At 59.8% G+C, this 15,458-nt stretch overlaps 4 protein-coding genes across 4 annotated transcripts; 1 reads left to right on the top strand and 3 right to left on the bottom strand.

Moving 5' to 3' along the window:
• Positions 1 to 3,494: 3,494 nt before the first annotated feature.
• On the bottom strand, positions 3,495 to 5,951 carry A1Q1_07159 (diphenol oxidase; the record flags this gene model as incomplete). Its single annotated transcript, XM_014328761.1, has 1 exon — positions 3,495 to 5,951. One exon carries the CDS (start codon positions 5,949 to 5,951, stop codon positions 3,495 to 3,497), a length of 2,457 nt encoding a protein of 818 aa, XP_014184236.1.
• A 3,370-nt stretch (positions 5,952 to 9,321) lies between these two features.
• On the bottom strand, positions 9,322 to 10,205 carry A1Q1_07158 (uncharacterized protein; the record flags this gene model as incomplete). The annotated part of the gene is made up of 4 exons (XM_014328760.1): positions 9,322 to 9,664; positions 9,719 to 9,762; positions 9,815 to 9,830; positions 10,078 to 10,205. The coding sequence occupies 4 exons, from the start codon at positions 10,203 to 10,205 to the stop codon at positions 9,322 to 9,324; spliced, it is 531 nt and encodes a 176-aa protein (XP_014184235.1).
• A 234-nt stretch (positions 10,206 to 10,439) lies between these two features.
• A1Q1_07157 (uncharacterized protein) lies at positions 10,440 to 13,582 on the bottom strand (the record flags this gene model as incomplete). The annotated part of the gene is made up of 10 exons (XM_014328759.1): positions 10,440 to 10,776; positions 10,923 to 11,482; positions 11,576 to 11,722; positions 11,780 to 11,960; positions 11,998 to 12,076; positions 12,117 to 12,516; positions 12,584 to 12,658; positions 12,990 to 13,233; positions 13,312 to 13,517; positions 13,580 to 13,582. The coding sequence occupies 10 exons, from the start codon at positions 13,580 to 13,582 to the stop codon at positions 10,440 to 10,442; spliced, it is 2,232 nt and encodes a 743-aa protein (XP_014184234.1).
• Positions 13,583 to 13,779: 197 nt separating this feature from the next.
• On the top strand, positions 13,780 to 15,455 carry A1Q1_07156 (uncharacterized protein; the record flags this gene model as incomplete). Its single annotated transcript, XM_014328758.1, has 4 exons — positions 13,780 to 14,517; positions 14,709 to 14,804; positions 14,851 to 15,158; positions 15,197 to 15,455. The coding sequence occupies 4 exons, from the start codon at positions 13,780 to 13,782 to the stop codon at positions 15,453 to 15,455; spliced, it is 1,401 nt and encodes a 466-aa protein (XP_014184233.1).
• Between the last annotated feature and the right edge of the window lie 3 nt (positions 15,456 to 15,458).

The following is a 15,458-nucleotide window of genomic DNA, read 5'->3' as shown; positions in this document are numbered from 1 at the left end:
TAGACTTGGGCCCAATCGGGGCCTACGCTGGCGGGCCGCGCGGACCCGTGGGGGCGTTGGGCGGGGGCCGCGCTTCGGCGCTGGCGGCGGAGGAGGGGCGAATGCAGCAGGTGCGGGCGGGGGACGGTCGATCGGTGACCTCAGCGGGGGAGATGGGGCGAGGAACACGCCGACGATGACAGGATCCTTTCGCTCGGTGGGGAGGTCGGCGCCGAGTTCGCTGAGCACCGACGGCACCGTGTCAGACGGAAGGATAGGGATCAGGTACACTTCACGCGCCGTTCCGGGGGGTGGCCGCTCTCCGTAAGGGTGCGAGATACCGTGGCGGTCACGGCTGACGTGGAATTCTACCAAGGCCGCAAAGGCGTCTTTCTCCGCCTGCGATGCAGTTGCGGGCACGGAGAGGAGGACGGGCTGGAGATGCTTGCTAGGGTCATTCCGGCGGTCGGACAGATACTTCAGCGAGTGGGCTGTGGGGACGCGGCCCGTGATGGTGAGGTTGTTCCCTGGAAGAAGGCGAGACCAGTGTACTGATGGCAGCGGCTGAGCGGCCAAGTGACGGAGCTCGATTGGTGGCGGCGGGGTCTGAACGGCGGGGTTGATGATGCCTCCCTTCCACCCGACAGGCTGCTGAAGCAGCTTCGCCATCTCACCGTCATCCTCATGGTCGAGCTCCATCTCCTCGTCCTCGTCTGAGAATGCAGTTTCGGGGACCATGTCGCTCAGATCGATCTCCTGTTCGCCCATCTCAATCTCCTCCTTCTCATTAGCCTTGCTCTCTCCCCACGCGGAGCTGATGCTGATAGATGGCCGGGGCGGCACGGCGCTCGGAGTGGACGACACACGGCGTACCGATGGCGGCTTCTCCCCTTTCTCCGTCTTGGGACTGGCCGGAACATTGGAGATGGGGCTGTGCGAAACGTCAACTGAGGTGCGGCGGTCAACGGAAGTCCGCCGCTCGCTCTCGGGGGACGGCGAGGTTTCGCCGGCCGCTCGCCGGCGCTCACGCTCACGGGCCTCCTCCTCTTGCCTCCGGATCTTTGCCATCTCCTCTTCCCGCGTGTCGGGCAGGAACTCGAGCCCATCTCGACCAGCGCGCACAGCTTCTTGCTCGTCCTTGATGCGGACATGCTGGCGAAGCGCTTCCGCCTCCGCCTTCTCGATGATGGCACGCTGCTCTGCGTTCGCCAGTTCGGTCGAGTTCAACATTGCAACCTTAGCCGGCGATAGCGTTCGGTCACGAATTGAGGCGATCAAGTCGGGATTGAGATCTTGGAACTTGGACAGCGCGCCGTGCAAGAGGTTGAACTGAGCCCTGGGGGGTTAGTGCTGCAGGCAGGAGGTGACTCACTTGTATCGCCCGCCGGCGGTCTGCTTGCCCTTGACCATCTCGTTCAACGTCGAGAACAGTGTCGACTCGACGGCATGCCCGTATTCGCTGGCGTCGGAATCGCTCATGACGTCCCCGATGAGGGTGCGGATGACAGCAGCCATCTTGTCGGCGACGTATTGACGGGCAGCCGGGAGTGCGCCGGGGGTGACTGGTGTAACAGGCGACTGGGGAGCAGCTGTGCTAGACGTTGAGGGCTTGCGTTCGTGCAAGGACGGCAGTGACGGCTTCCTCTGATCTTGGGACCGTGCCGCGCGTGTCCGGGGCTTCTTACGAGTGTGCTCGGCGCCATAATCATCATCGCCTTCCTCATCCTCGTCGTTGTCGCTGGCGGCAGCCTCGGATGCCGAGTCATCGTTCGATGATTCGCTGGCCGAAGCGTCGTCGTTCGCACCGTCGTCGCTTTCGCCATCGCCCTCGGCCTCCTCTTCTGGAGATGTGTCGGCAGGGGGTGACTCTTTCGCCTGGAGGAATCAGTAATGGAACACAGAGCTGGACTCACTGGCCCAGAAGCTTTCCGTTTCGAGGATCGGCGACCCGTCGCAGACGAGCTCTTCTTGCCTTTGCCTTTAGGCTTCGGTGGTGGTGATTGTTTGCTTTGCTCGTCTTCGCCCTCGGCCGCCGCCAGGAGATTCGCCTCGTCATCGCCATCTAATGTCAACAGCCGCTCGCGCACAGTGGGGTCACAGGGGAAAGTCAGGATGACGAAGGTCGTGGCTATGCAATGCAGGACCGTACAGAGCAGCAGGACACGTAGCTAAATAGTGCACGCGTAGCAGCAGCCGATCTGGACATTAAACGGTCCGAGTACACACTGCGTCCAGATTCGGGATCGCGAGGCGTAATCACGGGACGACTGTCGTCCGATCTCCATGACATGGCTTCGCCCTTAGTCATATCGCGGCAGAATGCACTTTTCAACCGGACGGCCCACGTCTACGTCCGCATGCCGGCCAACAGAGCACCCGTGCACAGAACATCAGGTCGTCCAAACAGCCAGTGCCGAAGGGTACTTTTTGCGCGTCTGGATAACTACATCTACATATGAAGAGAGGAACGTGCGATGGTTGTACGTCAGTAGGGTGTGACTTACATGTGATACTGAGGCCCTTGCTCTCGATGCAGCTGGGGCACGCGTAGGACTCTGTCGGTGTTAGCATCTGCTACTGTACCCGGCCACGACCAGGTGCAGGCCTAGCTCTTAGCAGCCAGCGACGGGAAGGAGCAAGGCGCCAGCGCAACGATGAGGGTACGCACGGATCTTATCGGCATCTTCCGTACTGAGATCGATGCAGTCGAAGTGGAACCTGAATGTCAGTGACGGAGAGAGGAAGGAAGACGAATTGCGCAGTCGATAAGCGGGACTCACCAGTCCTTGCAGCCCTCGCATTCGATCATCTCGCCCCTCGCCTCTTTCTGGCACACACAGTGGGTCTTCTTGCCGCGCCGCCGCGTTGATTTCCTCTTTCCAGCTTCTTCAGCCTCTGGCTTCCCATCCTCCTTCGTGTCCCGTGGTTCATCTCCAGCTTGACTTTGTCGTCCTTCCTCGGGTTGTTTTTGTTCTGAGTCAGCAGTTGCGCTCGAGCTCTGCTTCGCCTTGGCGGCTGCGAGGAGGTTCTCGGTCGCTTCAGCCTCCACAGCCTTCGCGGACCGTGTCCGAACGCGAGTGCTGGCCCGTGTGGCCATGGTTGAAGATGGATGAGCTAGATGGAGGAAGGAAAGGTGGTGAGATGGGCTGGTGGGTGGCCAAAGCTGAGAGAGGGACGAGGAACGAAAGTCAACCGAGATTTTGCTTCCGTCATTCCGTCATAGACGAGTGGCACTATAGCTGTTTTGGAACAGATTCGGATATCGGTGGGATGAACTCCAAATTCTATGCCTGCAACGAAAATCTAAGCAAAGCAAAGAAGCAAGATCGTAGGAAATCATTCATTGAGAAAGCTGTCAAAATGCTTTACAAGGAGGGGAGTACAATGTCCAACTTCGCCCAGCGAAGCTCATGTTCTTATTTTTTGTCTGGATTTTATGAATTTTTCTTTAGATCGAGAGTCGAGTCTGCTTGGCGACTATAGCGGCACCAGGCGTCAGGTCCATGTGGAGGCAACTAGCGGCGACCGGCTTCAATCACTTCACGGTCGACGCCTGCGCAGAGTCCGTTCCACTCGGCGGTGAAGGCCTCGCCAACCGCACTAGGACCGTATTCGCCTGCGGCAATACGTGCGCGGAGGGCGTTAGGCTGCATGTTGATGAGGCCCTGTTTGCCGGCAGCCAAATGCCATCCAATGTGACAGTGCATCGGCCAGACCCCCGGGGTGTCGGCGGGGAGTCGGAGGACAACCCATTCTTGGCCAGTGAGGGTGATCACATCGCGTCTGAGGGGGTTCACCAAGTCAAACCTGGAGGTGTCCAGTTGGTCCACTTCCATAATTCCTTCACCTCTGTCAAGGATGAAAAACGGCCGGGAGTGAATGTGGAATGGGTGCGCTAGGGGAGCTGCGTCCCTGGAGTTGATGAAGAGGTCGACGGCACCATCGAGATCGCCATTGAACTCAACGATTCCAGCAGCAGAGGTGTTCAATTCACGATTGAGAGCCACCTCTCCCAAGGCCGGCTTGTTCGCGTAATTGAGGTATTGGACTCCACTGACGTTGAAGCCGACTACCTCGAATCCTAGCCAGTTTGTGAAGGTTCCGGCCTCTGTCCAAAATGACGCGGTCTTGAAGGAAGTTTGAGGGACTTGAGTGATGTTTCGAGGGAGCAACTTAGCGCCCTCTGCTACACCAAGGTCTCGGCAAGGTGTGTCAGCCCCAGCGAGGTTGGGCCAGGGCTGATCGACTGGTTCATTGAGGTTGCTCCCTGGGAATTGGAGGACAAGTTTCTGCTCTTGCTGTTGGGCATCGCTCCCCAGGCAGTTAGTGGCCAGTCGAGAGCGCAGGAAGATCTGGTCACCGGGGGCGTTGGAGCTGCCGTCGATAATGACGCTGTAGCGTTGGCCGGGATGCATTGGGATTTCGGTGGCAGTGAAAGGTTCGATGGGTGTGTCGTCCACTTCAATTACGGTTAAATTATGCTGGTCGATCGAAATTCGATACATGGCATGGCTGGCGGTGCTGATCAGGCGAAGGCGGGTGCGGTTCTGGGAGACTTGCAATGTTGCTGGTTGAGTCTGGTCACACTGAACGGTGGGGTCGGCATCAGCGCACACAGACTGGCCCACGCCATTGACCAGGGCGGCATCGGGAGGGGGTACGACTGGGCGTCCACGGAAGCCTTGCTCCGTGATGATGCCCAGGACGATGTCGTCAGCCTGGTCTCGCATCCAGTCTGTGATATAGACGATGCGTTCCTCATCGTAATCCCGGCCTCTCTGGTATGGTTGGTCCGGGGAGTGGACGATGAGACCACCGTGCAAGCCGTCGGCTTGAGTGTTGCCGGAGTGAGAGTGCCACCAGTATGTCCCGGTCTCGTCATCAACGTTGAATCGGTAGGTAAAGCTCTCGCCTGCGCGGATAGGACACTGAGTCGTGCCCGGGACGCCGTCCATGAAAGGGGTCTTGAGCTGGCGGAGCCCGTGCCAGTGAATGGATTGCGACCGGTCCAGCTTGTTATTAACGTGGACTACTATGGTGTCGCCTTTGTTGGCTTCGATAAGGGGGCCGGGGTAGATGCCATTGACCGTGCTCATGCGACGGTGGAACCCATCAGGGGCTCCAGCTGTGTACTCAATGTCCCAGGTGTATTCACGGGTCTGGGGAGGGGCAGTGATGTCCCAGTCGGCAGCAGGTGTGAAAACAGATTGGTCGGCAGAATTGCTCTTGCTGGGAAGAGGTGGTTGGGGAATGGCAGTGATGATTTCCACGGCACTGCCGGAAGCCGAGATTACTGCTTTGTTGAAACCTGCGTTGTTGGCCCCGCCGAGGCCCAAAAGACCCGAAAGGTCCCCAAGTCCACCAGATGCGGCAACGGTAGCCTGGGCACCAGCAGCATCCGTGGGCACTGTGAAAGTCTGCACCAGAGTCTGGGTGAGAGGGAAGGGGTCGGCGTCTATGAGTCGGGTAGTGGTAAAGACAGCCCCTGGCTGCAACTGTCCGCCGACAGCTGCCAGACCAGACAAGCCGGTCCCATTGTTGGTTCCACCGACTGCGGGAGCCGAGGTAGGGCTCGGGGCAGCGCCCGACGCCACGACAGAAGACGATGGGGGAGCTACATCTCCATCCGCGGAGGCCGCCTGAGAGGAAGCCGAGGGAGCAGGAGCACCCTGCACTGCGCTTGACTGAAGGGACGCCGAAGGAAGGGGATTACCGCTGCCACCGATGGCAGTGGCCGAGCCGGAGGAGGCGCCAGGAGGGGAAGCAGCAGCACTGCTGCTAGAGGGAGCAGCGCCGGTACTGTCGGCGGACACAGCAGCCGAGGAAGCAGGACCGTTTGCCACTGAGCCAACAGCCAGCGAGGAAGAAGCAGACTGCGCTTGAGAATTGTTGTCTTGACGCTTGTCGAGTCGGTTGGGGGCAGCAGTGACCACGCTGGCCAAGGCCACGAAGTGGATGAGGGGGAGGATCATTGTTCGTCGTCCGAAGAACTGAGAGTCAAGATCCTTGTCGCTTGGTCTGTCAAAGTGCCGCAATGCAACCTCTTATATATCGTGCGAGTCGGCGGCAACGACAACGATGTATCGACCCATCTTGAGCCATTATCCTCGCAGTCCCGACAGCAGCCTGGCCTGCCAACGTCGCTTTCAGCGCTGCCGCTGTGAACTCTATCCGTCATCGCCTTCGTGCGCAGATCCCCGCCTGGAAAGTGCGCTCGAGGACGGCGTTGAAGCCGAGATTGCGAGGTCTCAACGCTTCGCGATACCAAACAACACCATTTCGTGCATGCCGTCCGGAAGCAAGCGACCGGAAGCGATCGACCGCCAGCGGGGGTGCCTCATGTGGATGACATCACGTCCGGGATGACTCTCTCATCGCGACAGCCTGGGCACATGACCTGCATTGAAGCTGTGTAGAGTGAAACAAGGTTTGCGAGTGCAGCAGACTCGTGAAAGGGTGAACGGCGAACGCGTCTGCGAGCCATGGTATGCCCAAGTGAACCCGGCCAAAGTTTACAGCTGTGGCTCTCAGCTGGATTATCATCCGGGCCGTATCAATGGTATGGGCAGAGTCAACGGGAGAGGGACAATTTTGCAACTTGGGAGGCACCCTTGCCTCAGGCCGGTGCCTTGTGGCTCTCACAGGAATGAAACGGTGGTCGTTGCCGTCATCGATACCCGACATGAGCGAGATCACATAATTATTAATGAGCAGCCGTAGGGAGCTGGGCCAGACCGGTGGTACGCTCTCGACATCGACGGGACAGAGCTATACACCGCCGAGGGGAAAGAGTGGGTTCAGATGCCCTCTGATCCGAAATCCGCAAGCGTCGACAGTTCACGATGAGGTTCTGGCAACAAGCGGCCAACGGAGAGCCTATCAGGCCCAGAGCAGCGGTCAAAGGGTGTACCAGATTATCGAATGGGGCTGAACTGCGCTACCAAAGCTCAGGAAGAGCCGGAACCACTGCAGAATGGCCGAGCGGGGCGAAGGCACACGAGTGACGGTCATGGCACCTCTACACCTTGCTTTAGGCTCCCCCACAACTGTGCACCCAACCTGACGGCTTCGCAGTACGACTTGCCCGATGTCTCTGAAAGATATGCGAGGCGATGTAGCGACGAGTTGCTCAGTGTTTGACCGACACAGCTGGCCGTAGTTGGGGCGGCTCCCGAGGTGGGGACGGCCAGGGTGTTCGGTCTCCTTCTTGGGACGAGGACGAGCTCGCTGACTTCAGAGAACGACAAGCCCGCGGAATATTCGCGCGCTACTGTTCTTTCTGTGTGGGATTTTGGTTGATTCCGATTCCAGAGAGCAACGAGACGAGTCAATTGAACTAGCTGAACTCTCCATATCGTTTCACACCGGATTGCAGGAGACGGATTGCCTGAACCGGGTTCTTGGACCGAGGAGGTGTTACACGATACGGTACCCGTCCTCGGCATCCAACTTGCGCAAGTGCTCACGTGCAGATTGCCCGAAGAGTCAATTGTCGCACACGAGCCGAGGCGCAAGTACACGGGGAGGAGCAATGCTGCAAGTCGATGGCAACGGGGTGGTCATTTTCAGGTCCATGCCGAACTCGGGAGGCTCCAGAAGTGCGTACGCCTGTCCCCAGCCCAGGTCGAGGGTGCCTTGAGGGACGTTGGGCACGACTCGGCTGCGCCTCCATAAACCGGCGAGCCGGGTCCGCGTCCGCAACGTTCCTTGGGAACCGGCGTGATTATGGATGCCCGCTACATAGATATGGTTGAGTGCAGGCCAGACTTGCTGAGTCGAGGATGATCAGTCACATAGGGTTTCGGGTCCTGTTCTTCTTAGATAGCGCATTCGTACTCGACTCCAGAGTCGGCTCCACGGACCGCGTCCAGGATACAGCAAGCTCACCATCAAGCTCAGTTGGGCAAGCAAGGTGAGCTGGCATGATTGTGAGAGCCAGACGCGACTCTCATGCCCACCGGCATTCAAACTCCACTCAGGTTCTGCTTACGAGAAGGTGAGGACAGCAGACCGCAGTACCTCTCCCGGAGCAGTGCGTCTGGCAAACCTTAACGCACAACTGCGATCCAGCAGTCGGTCTCGCCTCGGGCGCATCCTTGATGCGAAACAAGTGGTCAACAAATACATCATAGCGTCGTACATAGTCTACTGCACTTCAGTGAAATTCCGCTTTCGAACCCCGCTGGGACGTCGCAGCCCCTTCATCAAACAGAGCGCCACCTGAGAAACTGTTAGCGCAGTGCCCTGCAAGGTATCCAAGGCAACTGAGAACCTGCGGCGTCCGGTATCGCCTGGCATCCGCGCTCGAATGAGTGCAGCAGTGATCCCTCGGATCCGCCGGATATACTGGCGTCCCGTGAGGGAGGAAGCATCCGCATGCCAAATGACATGCCGACCGATCCCGGAATGTAATGCTGGAATCCGTCTAATCACTCACTTGAGGTGCGACTCGTAAAACTTAAGCATCTTCTGGGGGCAGCGTTTGTTGACGAGCTCGCTCGACACCGCCGATTTCTCTCCAGAAACCCTGTACGTCAGCACACCATTAAGGCCGTATCTTTAGACACTCGGAGCCGGCGAGTCTGCAAGGAAGGTCACGGGGAGGCACGAGGGGTTATGGGCGAGGCTTAGGTGTACGATGAAGGCACACAGGGATGCCCTGTCGTTAAATCACTCTCCGCAATCCCCACGGGGAGGGCAGTTGATGACCAGGCTGTAACAGGACCTGGACTCAAGAGATTGAGTTGCAGGTCACCACTGTGTTCCTCGCGGTCGATCGTGGTTGCTCCCCGACCAGATGTTCTGCCAGACATCCACAACAGGCAGCGGATCATGTCATGAGCCGCACAACACGGCGCAGTGTCCTTGCCCATTCACCGTCCCAAGTGGGCAACCAGATATTTGACGAAGTCCCGGCTCGCAAGCGAACGGTACCCGGCGGTCTGAGCTTCGCCGCAGCGATGCGGCGTCGGAACGACTACGCAAAGCTCCATCGTCAACCTCCATGTGCAGGGCCAGAGCATGCACAGGTGAGGCTGTGTTGGGTACAACCTCTCCAGACCAGCAACCAAGCTCTCGTGGCGAAGAGGGATAGCGCCTCGTTGCCACTCTCGACCATGCCTGTCACTTTGGCACGAGCCGTGAGGCAAAGGCGCCAGGAAGTAGCCTTTATGGCATGACCAAGCTATCACTTGAACCTTGGTTGTGCGAGGCTCACTTCGAGACCAGGTGCCCCATCAACCTCTTCCTACGTCCAACTCGAAGTCCCACTTCCCCAAGACACTACCCGTCTTCCGCACTCTCCCAGGCATCTTCTCGCCACCCCGCCAGCAATATGCACACTCACATGGTAAGGTAGACGATGAGCGAGTTCTCCGAGTTGCGCTCGACCGTATCGATGCTCTCGACGACCTTCTCCCAGTCCTTGACATCGTCGTACCGGCCGATGCCATCGGTGTACGTTTGCTCGTACTCGATGTTGGTCTCGTCTTCGCTCTCGGGGGGAGAGTCCTGTCGCACGGCAGCCTGGGAGGCGCGGGACGCGCGCGGCTTCTTTGGCGTCGGTGCTGCCGCAGAGGACGCCTTCGAGGGGCGTCCGCGCTTCTTCACGGGCGGGTCGTCCCGCTTCGCCTTGGACTCGGGGTGCTCGGCGAAGTACGCGTCGATCAGCTCCTGAGCATGCTCGCTGCGGGTTAGCTGCCAGACGACATCCTAAAGCTGGCAGGGATTGTTTACGCACACATTCTCCTTGGGCTCCCACGTGTTGTGTTCACTTCCGTAGCCCTTCCAAGCGACCAGGTCTGTGGTTAGTCTCACATCAGCGCCATCCGCTCACAGTACTCCTTCCCTCGCTGTGTTTTGTCAGCTTCGTTTCGGATCAACCACTCCAGCTGCCGTCCACTTCCGCAACCCATCACGGCTCTGATGCCAAACCTGTGGCTGGGCGCGCCGACATGAGCCAAACGTTTCCGATATTGCATCGGGACACTGCAATTCCCGCATCCAGGTCCAAACACCCGCAACCACTCCCAGCTATTGGAGAAGCTCGATTGAACGCTATCTGCGGGGTCGGTCTGATCTTGCAAGCACCCCGCATACCTGCATGGACGCTCCTGGGCACCAAAACTCACCTCCCACTTGAATCCGGTAATGCTCTCGACCTCGTACTCCTCCTCCCCCTCGCTACCGTCAACGTCGATGATGTCTTCCTCCTTGTCGCGCGACATTGTTGGGGATGCTGAGTTGGATTCCTTTTCGGTCGATGCGGAGAGATCGGTAGAGAGCTCAGCTCGTCGTTCTTGTGTTGATCTGCAACTGACGTCGTTGAGGCCGAGATATCAGTTTGCTTCCGCTCCGCACTTCGGGAGCCACGTGACTGTAATGAACTCTCGGTGCGCGCGTCCGTTCATTGTTTGTGTGCTCATGGCAACGGACGGAATGCATATGCTGCTGTCTATGAACTAAATGACACCCTCGCCACCCTTCCTCGAGCCCTTCTTGTACGGGTTGACGTCCGGGTCGCCGATCGGACCCTTCTGGCTCCGCGTCACTCGTCGGGGTGTGTCCGGCGCTGGCGCAGATGCAGGGGCCTGCCTCACGCCACCGGACCGGATTGCCGGTGGAGGTGGCGGCGGCAAGAGGTCGGCAGAAGTCCACTGAGCACTGCTGGGATGCGCAAGGAATGGCGCCGGCTCACGCGCAGGAACCGGGGCAGGGACAGGGGTAGGAGCGAAGGATGACGGCGCCGGTGACTGCGGAGGCGGTGACAGCGGTGCCTTGGCGGCAACGGGCGAGTGGCTGGGCGCCGGAACCGGGGGCGACTGAGGCGAAGTCAGCGGGGGCGATGCGACATGCACCGGCGGGCTCGTCGGTGGCGACAGGTTGACATTCTGCAGCTGAGTCGAGAGACTGGCGTTAGTTGAAGAGACAAACGCGTAGCTTACCCAACATCCACCCTGCGGGCGTTGAGGAACTGAGAGCACGCCTCCTTGAACCCGTGCAGCATGTCGGCGAGCGAGTTGTAGAACTTGATGCCCTCCTCGGCATTGTCGACAATCTCGCGCCACTTCCAGTACGCGACATCCATGTCCTGGAGTCGTCGCTCGCGCTCCTTGACGCGCGGGTCCTCCTTGCGCTCCGAAAGGAAGGCGTTGTTCTGCTGCCGGATCTGCTCCAGCAGCTGCTCCTGCGTTGATGTTTCGTCCGACATGGAGTCACGGAGTTTGTCATACCTAGAAAGGGACTCCTCGAAAATGCCCTCGAACCACTCGGGCTTAACGTCGCCCGAGCCTCCATGAGCAAGTTTGGAAGCCTCCTGCAGAACCTGCGGCCGGACATCGTCGTGCTCAGCGATTTGCCGGGCTTCAGAGACAAGCGCAGCGCGGTGGGCGATGTGGTCGTCCAGGTCCTCGAGCGAGGCTCGCAGCGGCCTAACGGACGCGGGGAGTGCAGAGAATCCGGCACCCGACGAGGTAGTCGAAGGCACGTGGTCAGAGATGATGTCCTGGTGGTCAGTTCACATATGCTACACACAACTCACCTCTCCTCCCGACAGAATCTCAATCATGTTCCGCCACTCCTCCCACTTCGAGCGGACAGTGGCATCACTCTGCGCGGCCTGCTTCAGGGTGCCATCATATTGGCCCGCCATCTGGATCAGGCTCGCATTGGCAACATGCGAGGGGGGTCGAGTCTCCGCAACATGGGGCTGGCGCTCGACAAGCTGCTCGGTCTCGTGCGCCTCCTGGTCGAGGATGTCCATTGCCTGCTGTCAGCTATCGAACTGCAATCGCCAACTTACCTCGGATAGGATCTTGGCGTTCGACTTGGACAGCCTGTTGACGTCCATGAGGAGACTGCGGATCTTGTCAGCACCACCGGCGGCGTCAACTTCCTCCGCCTTCTTGAGGAGGGACGGAGGAAGGCCAACGGGGCGTTCCAGAGCCTGCAGCGAGCCGGGCAGGTTGAGAGACTGGAGTGTGCTGTTTGGTCAGCTCATCTTCAAGGCGGTACACCAACCTCGCAGCGATACCATCAAGCTCCTCGCGCTTGCCGTCCATGTCGCGGATAAGCGTGTCCTTGCGGTCGTCGTAGATACCTGAGGTCAGCTACAACAGTCTGGTCCTGGAAGCACTCACTCAACGCAAGGTGGACGCCATACGGTACGAGTCCCGAGAAGAGTGGCGCCGAACCCGATCCACCGCTCATGAGCCAGGCGATGGGCTCAGCCACCTCAGTGGGAGTCTGGAGCTTGACCATGCCGACGCCGTTGATGGGCGGGAGCTGCGCGGGAGTGGGCACAGCCTGGCAGTAGATCATGAGGTTGTCGCGGTCGGCGCTCTCGAGCGTCGACTTGACGACACCCTGGAGCTGCTTCAGGTCCGACATGACGTTGTCACTGACACCCTTCCGGCCGGCATCCAGACCCTTCTTCGCCAGCGTCTCCGCCACACGCAGACGACCAATCTCCTCGCCATACTTTGCCTTCTCGTTGTCGTCTCGACTGAGGCGGTACTGCGCCGCAGCCTCGAAGTGACACTGCTTCACCGTGATGTGGTTGATCCAAGACTGACGTCAGCTCCAATGCACGGCTCAAAGAGCTCACTTGCGGAAGGTAGGATGCACACGGGAAGTCGAGACCGTTGGCGGCAGCCAGAGCAGACTTGTAGTAGTCCGACACCTGTCACGTCAGCTCCAGCTGCTAATTTCGACAGCTCACCTTCATGGAAAGCTTGGCGATCAGTCCGTTCTTGTACGTTCCCTCTGCTTGTCAGTTCAGGTGATCCGTCACGCCAACTCACGCAGCACAGCCTGCTGCCAGTAGCACTCCTGCGCCTGAGCGAGGACAAAGTCACGCATGGCAGTGAGGAAGGACTCGCTCATGTCGTATCCCGCAGCCTGCGGGGAGGCGAGCTCGCCCTTGAGCGTCGGGAGGATGTTGGTCAGGATGTGGTTCAGGATACCAGCAGCGGTCTGCCGTTAGCTACCAGTCGCCCCCCAGCTAGACATACAGTGAGATACCCAAGAGCCCGCTTGATGCTCTCCGCCTCTGCGCGGCGCTCAAACGCCGCGAGCGAGGCATAGATGGCGGCGGCGTTGAAGAGCACGCCCGCCCTCTCGTACGTCAGCGACGGAAGCGAGATTGGTGCGTCCGGCGTCAGGCTGTAAGGCGGAGGGAAGGGGAGCGAGTAAGTGAACTGCTGCCCGATATCGGAGGGAAACTTCGTCGCAGCAAAGGCGAGCTGGGCGTGGTACCTGGTTGTCAGCTCTTGCTTAACACATCCGCAGCTGCGACCGGTGACTGCGCCGCTACGTCTGGCGTGAACGACTCACTTCATGAGACCCCGTGCGACCTCGGGATGGGCCTCACTCTTCGGCTCGACCCACTCCTTGCGCATACCGACGAGCGAGCCGACATCCCGCTTGAACGCCTCGGGGTGGGCATCGCGGAAGTGCGACGAGATGTAGTCGAGCAGATGCTGGCTGAGCTCCGGCAGTGGCGTTGCCTGTTTGCTCGGAATAGGCAAGAAATTTGTCGCCTAGACATTAGCTCTATGCTCTCCTTGCCCATCATTCTCCCTGCTCCTTTGACTGGACTTACCATGAGTACAACTAGATTTCGTGGTTGGGAGAGAAGGAGGAAGAAGGTGTCAACAGTGGACAGTCAGCTGGGGGCCCAGGACCCTGCCCGCCTGGTGCGATGATGCAACCGTGCGGAGATCTTTCCATCTCCGCACCCACCGAACTTCGTCAACAACACCAACCTTCCTGTGCCCCTTCCTCCTTCTCTCCCAAACGACAATGTCGCAGTCCCCGCTCGCGCGCAAGTCGCGCAAGTCGCTGACAGCGTTTGCGCGCCCGCCGTCAAAACTCTCCCGTTCCCAAACCGCAGACCAGCCCTACGCCGAGGCCGACACCTTCTCGCCGGGCAAGCACAACAGTCCCGTGAAATCGTCATCGTCATCGGCGTCGGTGGCAACTACGACTTCAACTTCGACGGGAACGTCGCCGAGCCATTCTACGCCGACGCAACAGAATGCCTTTGCGACCCCGCCGCGCAAGAGGGCCAGCGAGGGCGGACCATGGGACAGCCCAACGCCGTACTACGCCACTCCCATTCGGGGACTGACGAACCGCCGCGTCTCCGTCTTCTCGCCAGGCACGTACACCCCGCCATATGCTGGAGTGCGGCCTGCGGAGCGGCGCACGAGCTACGGGAGTAACCTCGGCACACCCCTCCCTGGCACGCCTGTGGCGGGGACGCCAGGCGGGTCGCCAACGGGCACGCCGCGCGCGACGGGCACGAGGAAGCGCTTCGTGAGGCGCAAGGGCGTGTTCCAGCGGTATGTCTTCCCTCCCTCCCCTTCCTCCCTCGACCTCCCCCTTAACACTCCCCGAGATCAAGCTGACAACCAGAATCGTGGAGGCACCCCGCAACGCGCTCGAGTACGTGTGGATCTCGCTCCCGACCAGTGTCGAGGACATTCTCCCGCCGACACGCTGGGCCGCGCCGCTCGGCATGGCGCTCTTCCTCCTGCAGTGGGTGCTGCTCGCACCCGTCGTCAAGCCAAGGGACGAAATGAGCATGTGGCGCGATGGGCCCGAGGGCAACCGTGTCGACGCGCGTTGGCATCGCTACGAGGACGAGTGGCGGCAGCAGCAGGCGCGGCGCGGCATACTGGGCACGAGCAGCGTGAGTTGAGAATTCCATTGCAAACTGACAGCCCCAGGGTATCCTCATCACGCTCCTCATGCTCATCATCTCGGGCGCGAACGCCGCATACCTCTTCACAAAGCATAGGAACTACGACATGATGCTGCGTAGTGTGAGCTTGCCCCTTCGTTGACTGCAGCTGACAACCCCAGCCTCAGGACCCCGTCAAGTCGCCCAACGCCAGTCCGATTCCCTCGCCCATGAAAGACAGGAGCACGGCGACAGAGCCCGAGGACTCTGACGCCGATGACGGCGAGGAGGGAGAGAAACGCGCCGCGCCCAAGATCGACGGTAGAGTCGTCGCCCGCACAGCATGGAAGGTGACCAAGGTCCTTGGGCGGGTGGCGTGGCGCTCCGTCGCGTCCATTGCCGGCTTTGAGGCGCCCACTCGTCCGCGCGGAGGCGGGGATATGATCGAGCGGCTGAGGATCTGGGACCCGCCTTCTTTCTGCCTCGCCTTCTTCTGGTAAGCTGTCAGGTTTTGGAGGGATAGCTGACACTCAGTGCGCTCCCGCCCACAGCCCCGCTTATGGTGTACTTCCTCACAGGACGCGTGCCGCTGCTCGTCCCCCTCGTGCACCTCGCGTACTATGTCGTGCTGCACCAGCTTGCGACGAGCTTTACGCAGATGGTCAAGGACCGCCAGATCCTCAATGCCGAGGTCATGCGCGAGTACGACCAGCGCTTCGTGTTCAAGAAGCTCTTTGTGCCCACCGAGGACCGCGGGGTCGGCACGAGCGACTACGCTATCGATTACTATTAGTGA

The sequence above is a fragment of the Trichosporon asahii genome, assembly GCF_000293215.1.
Source record: "Trichosporon asahii var. asahii CBS 2479 unplaced genomic scaffold scaffold00002, whole genome shotgun sequence".
NCBI lineage: Eukaryota > Fungi > Basidiomycota > Tremellomycetes > Trichosporonales > Trichosporonaceae > Trichosporon > Trichosporon asahii.
This window is presented reverse-complemented; position numbering and strand designations above follow the sequence as displayed.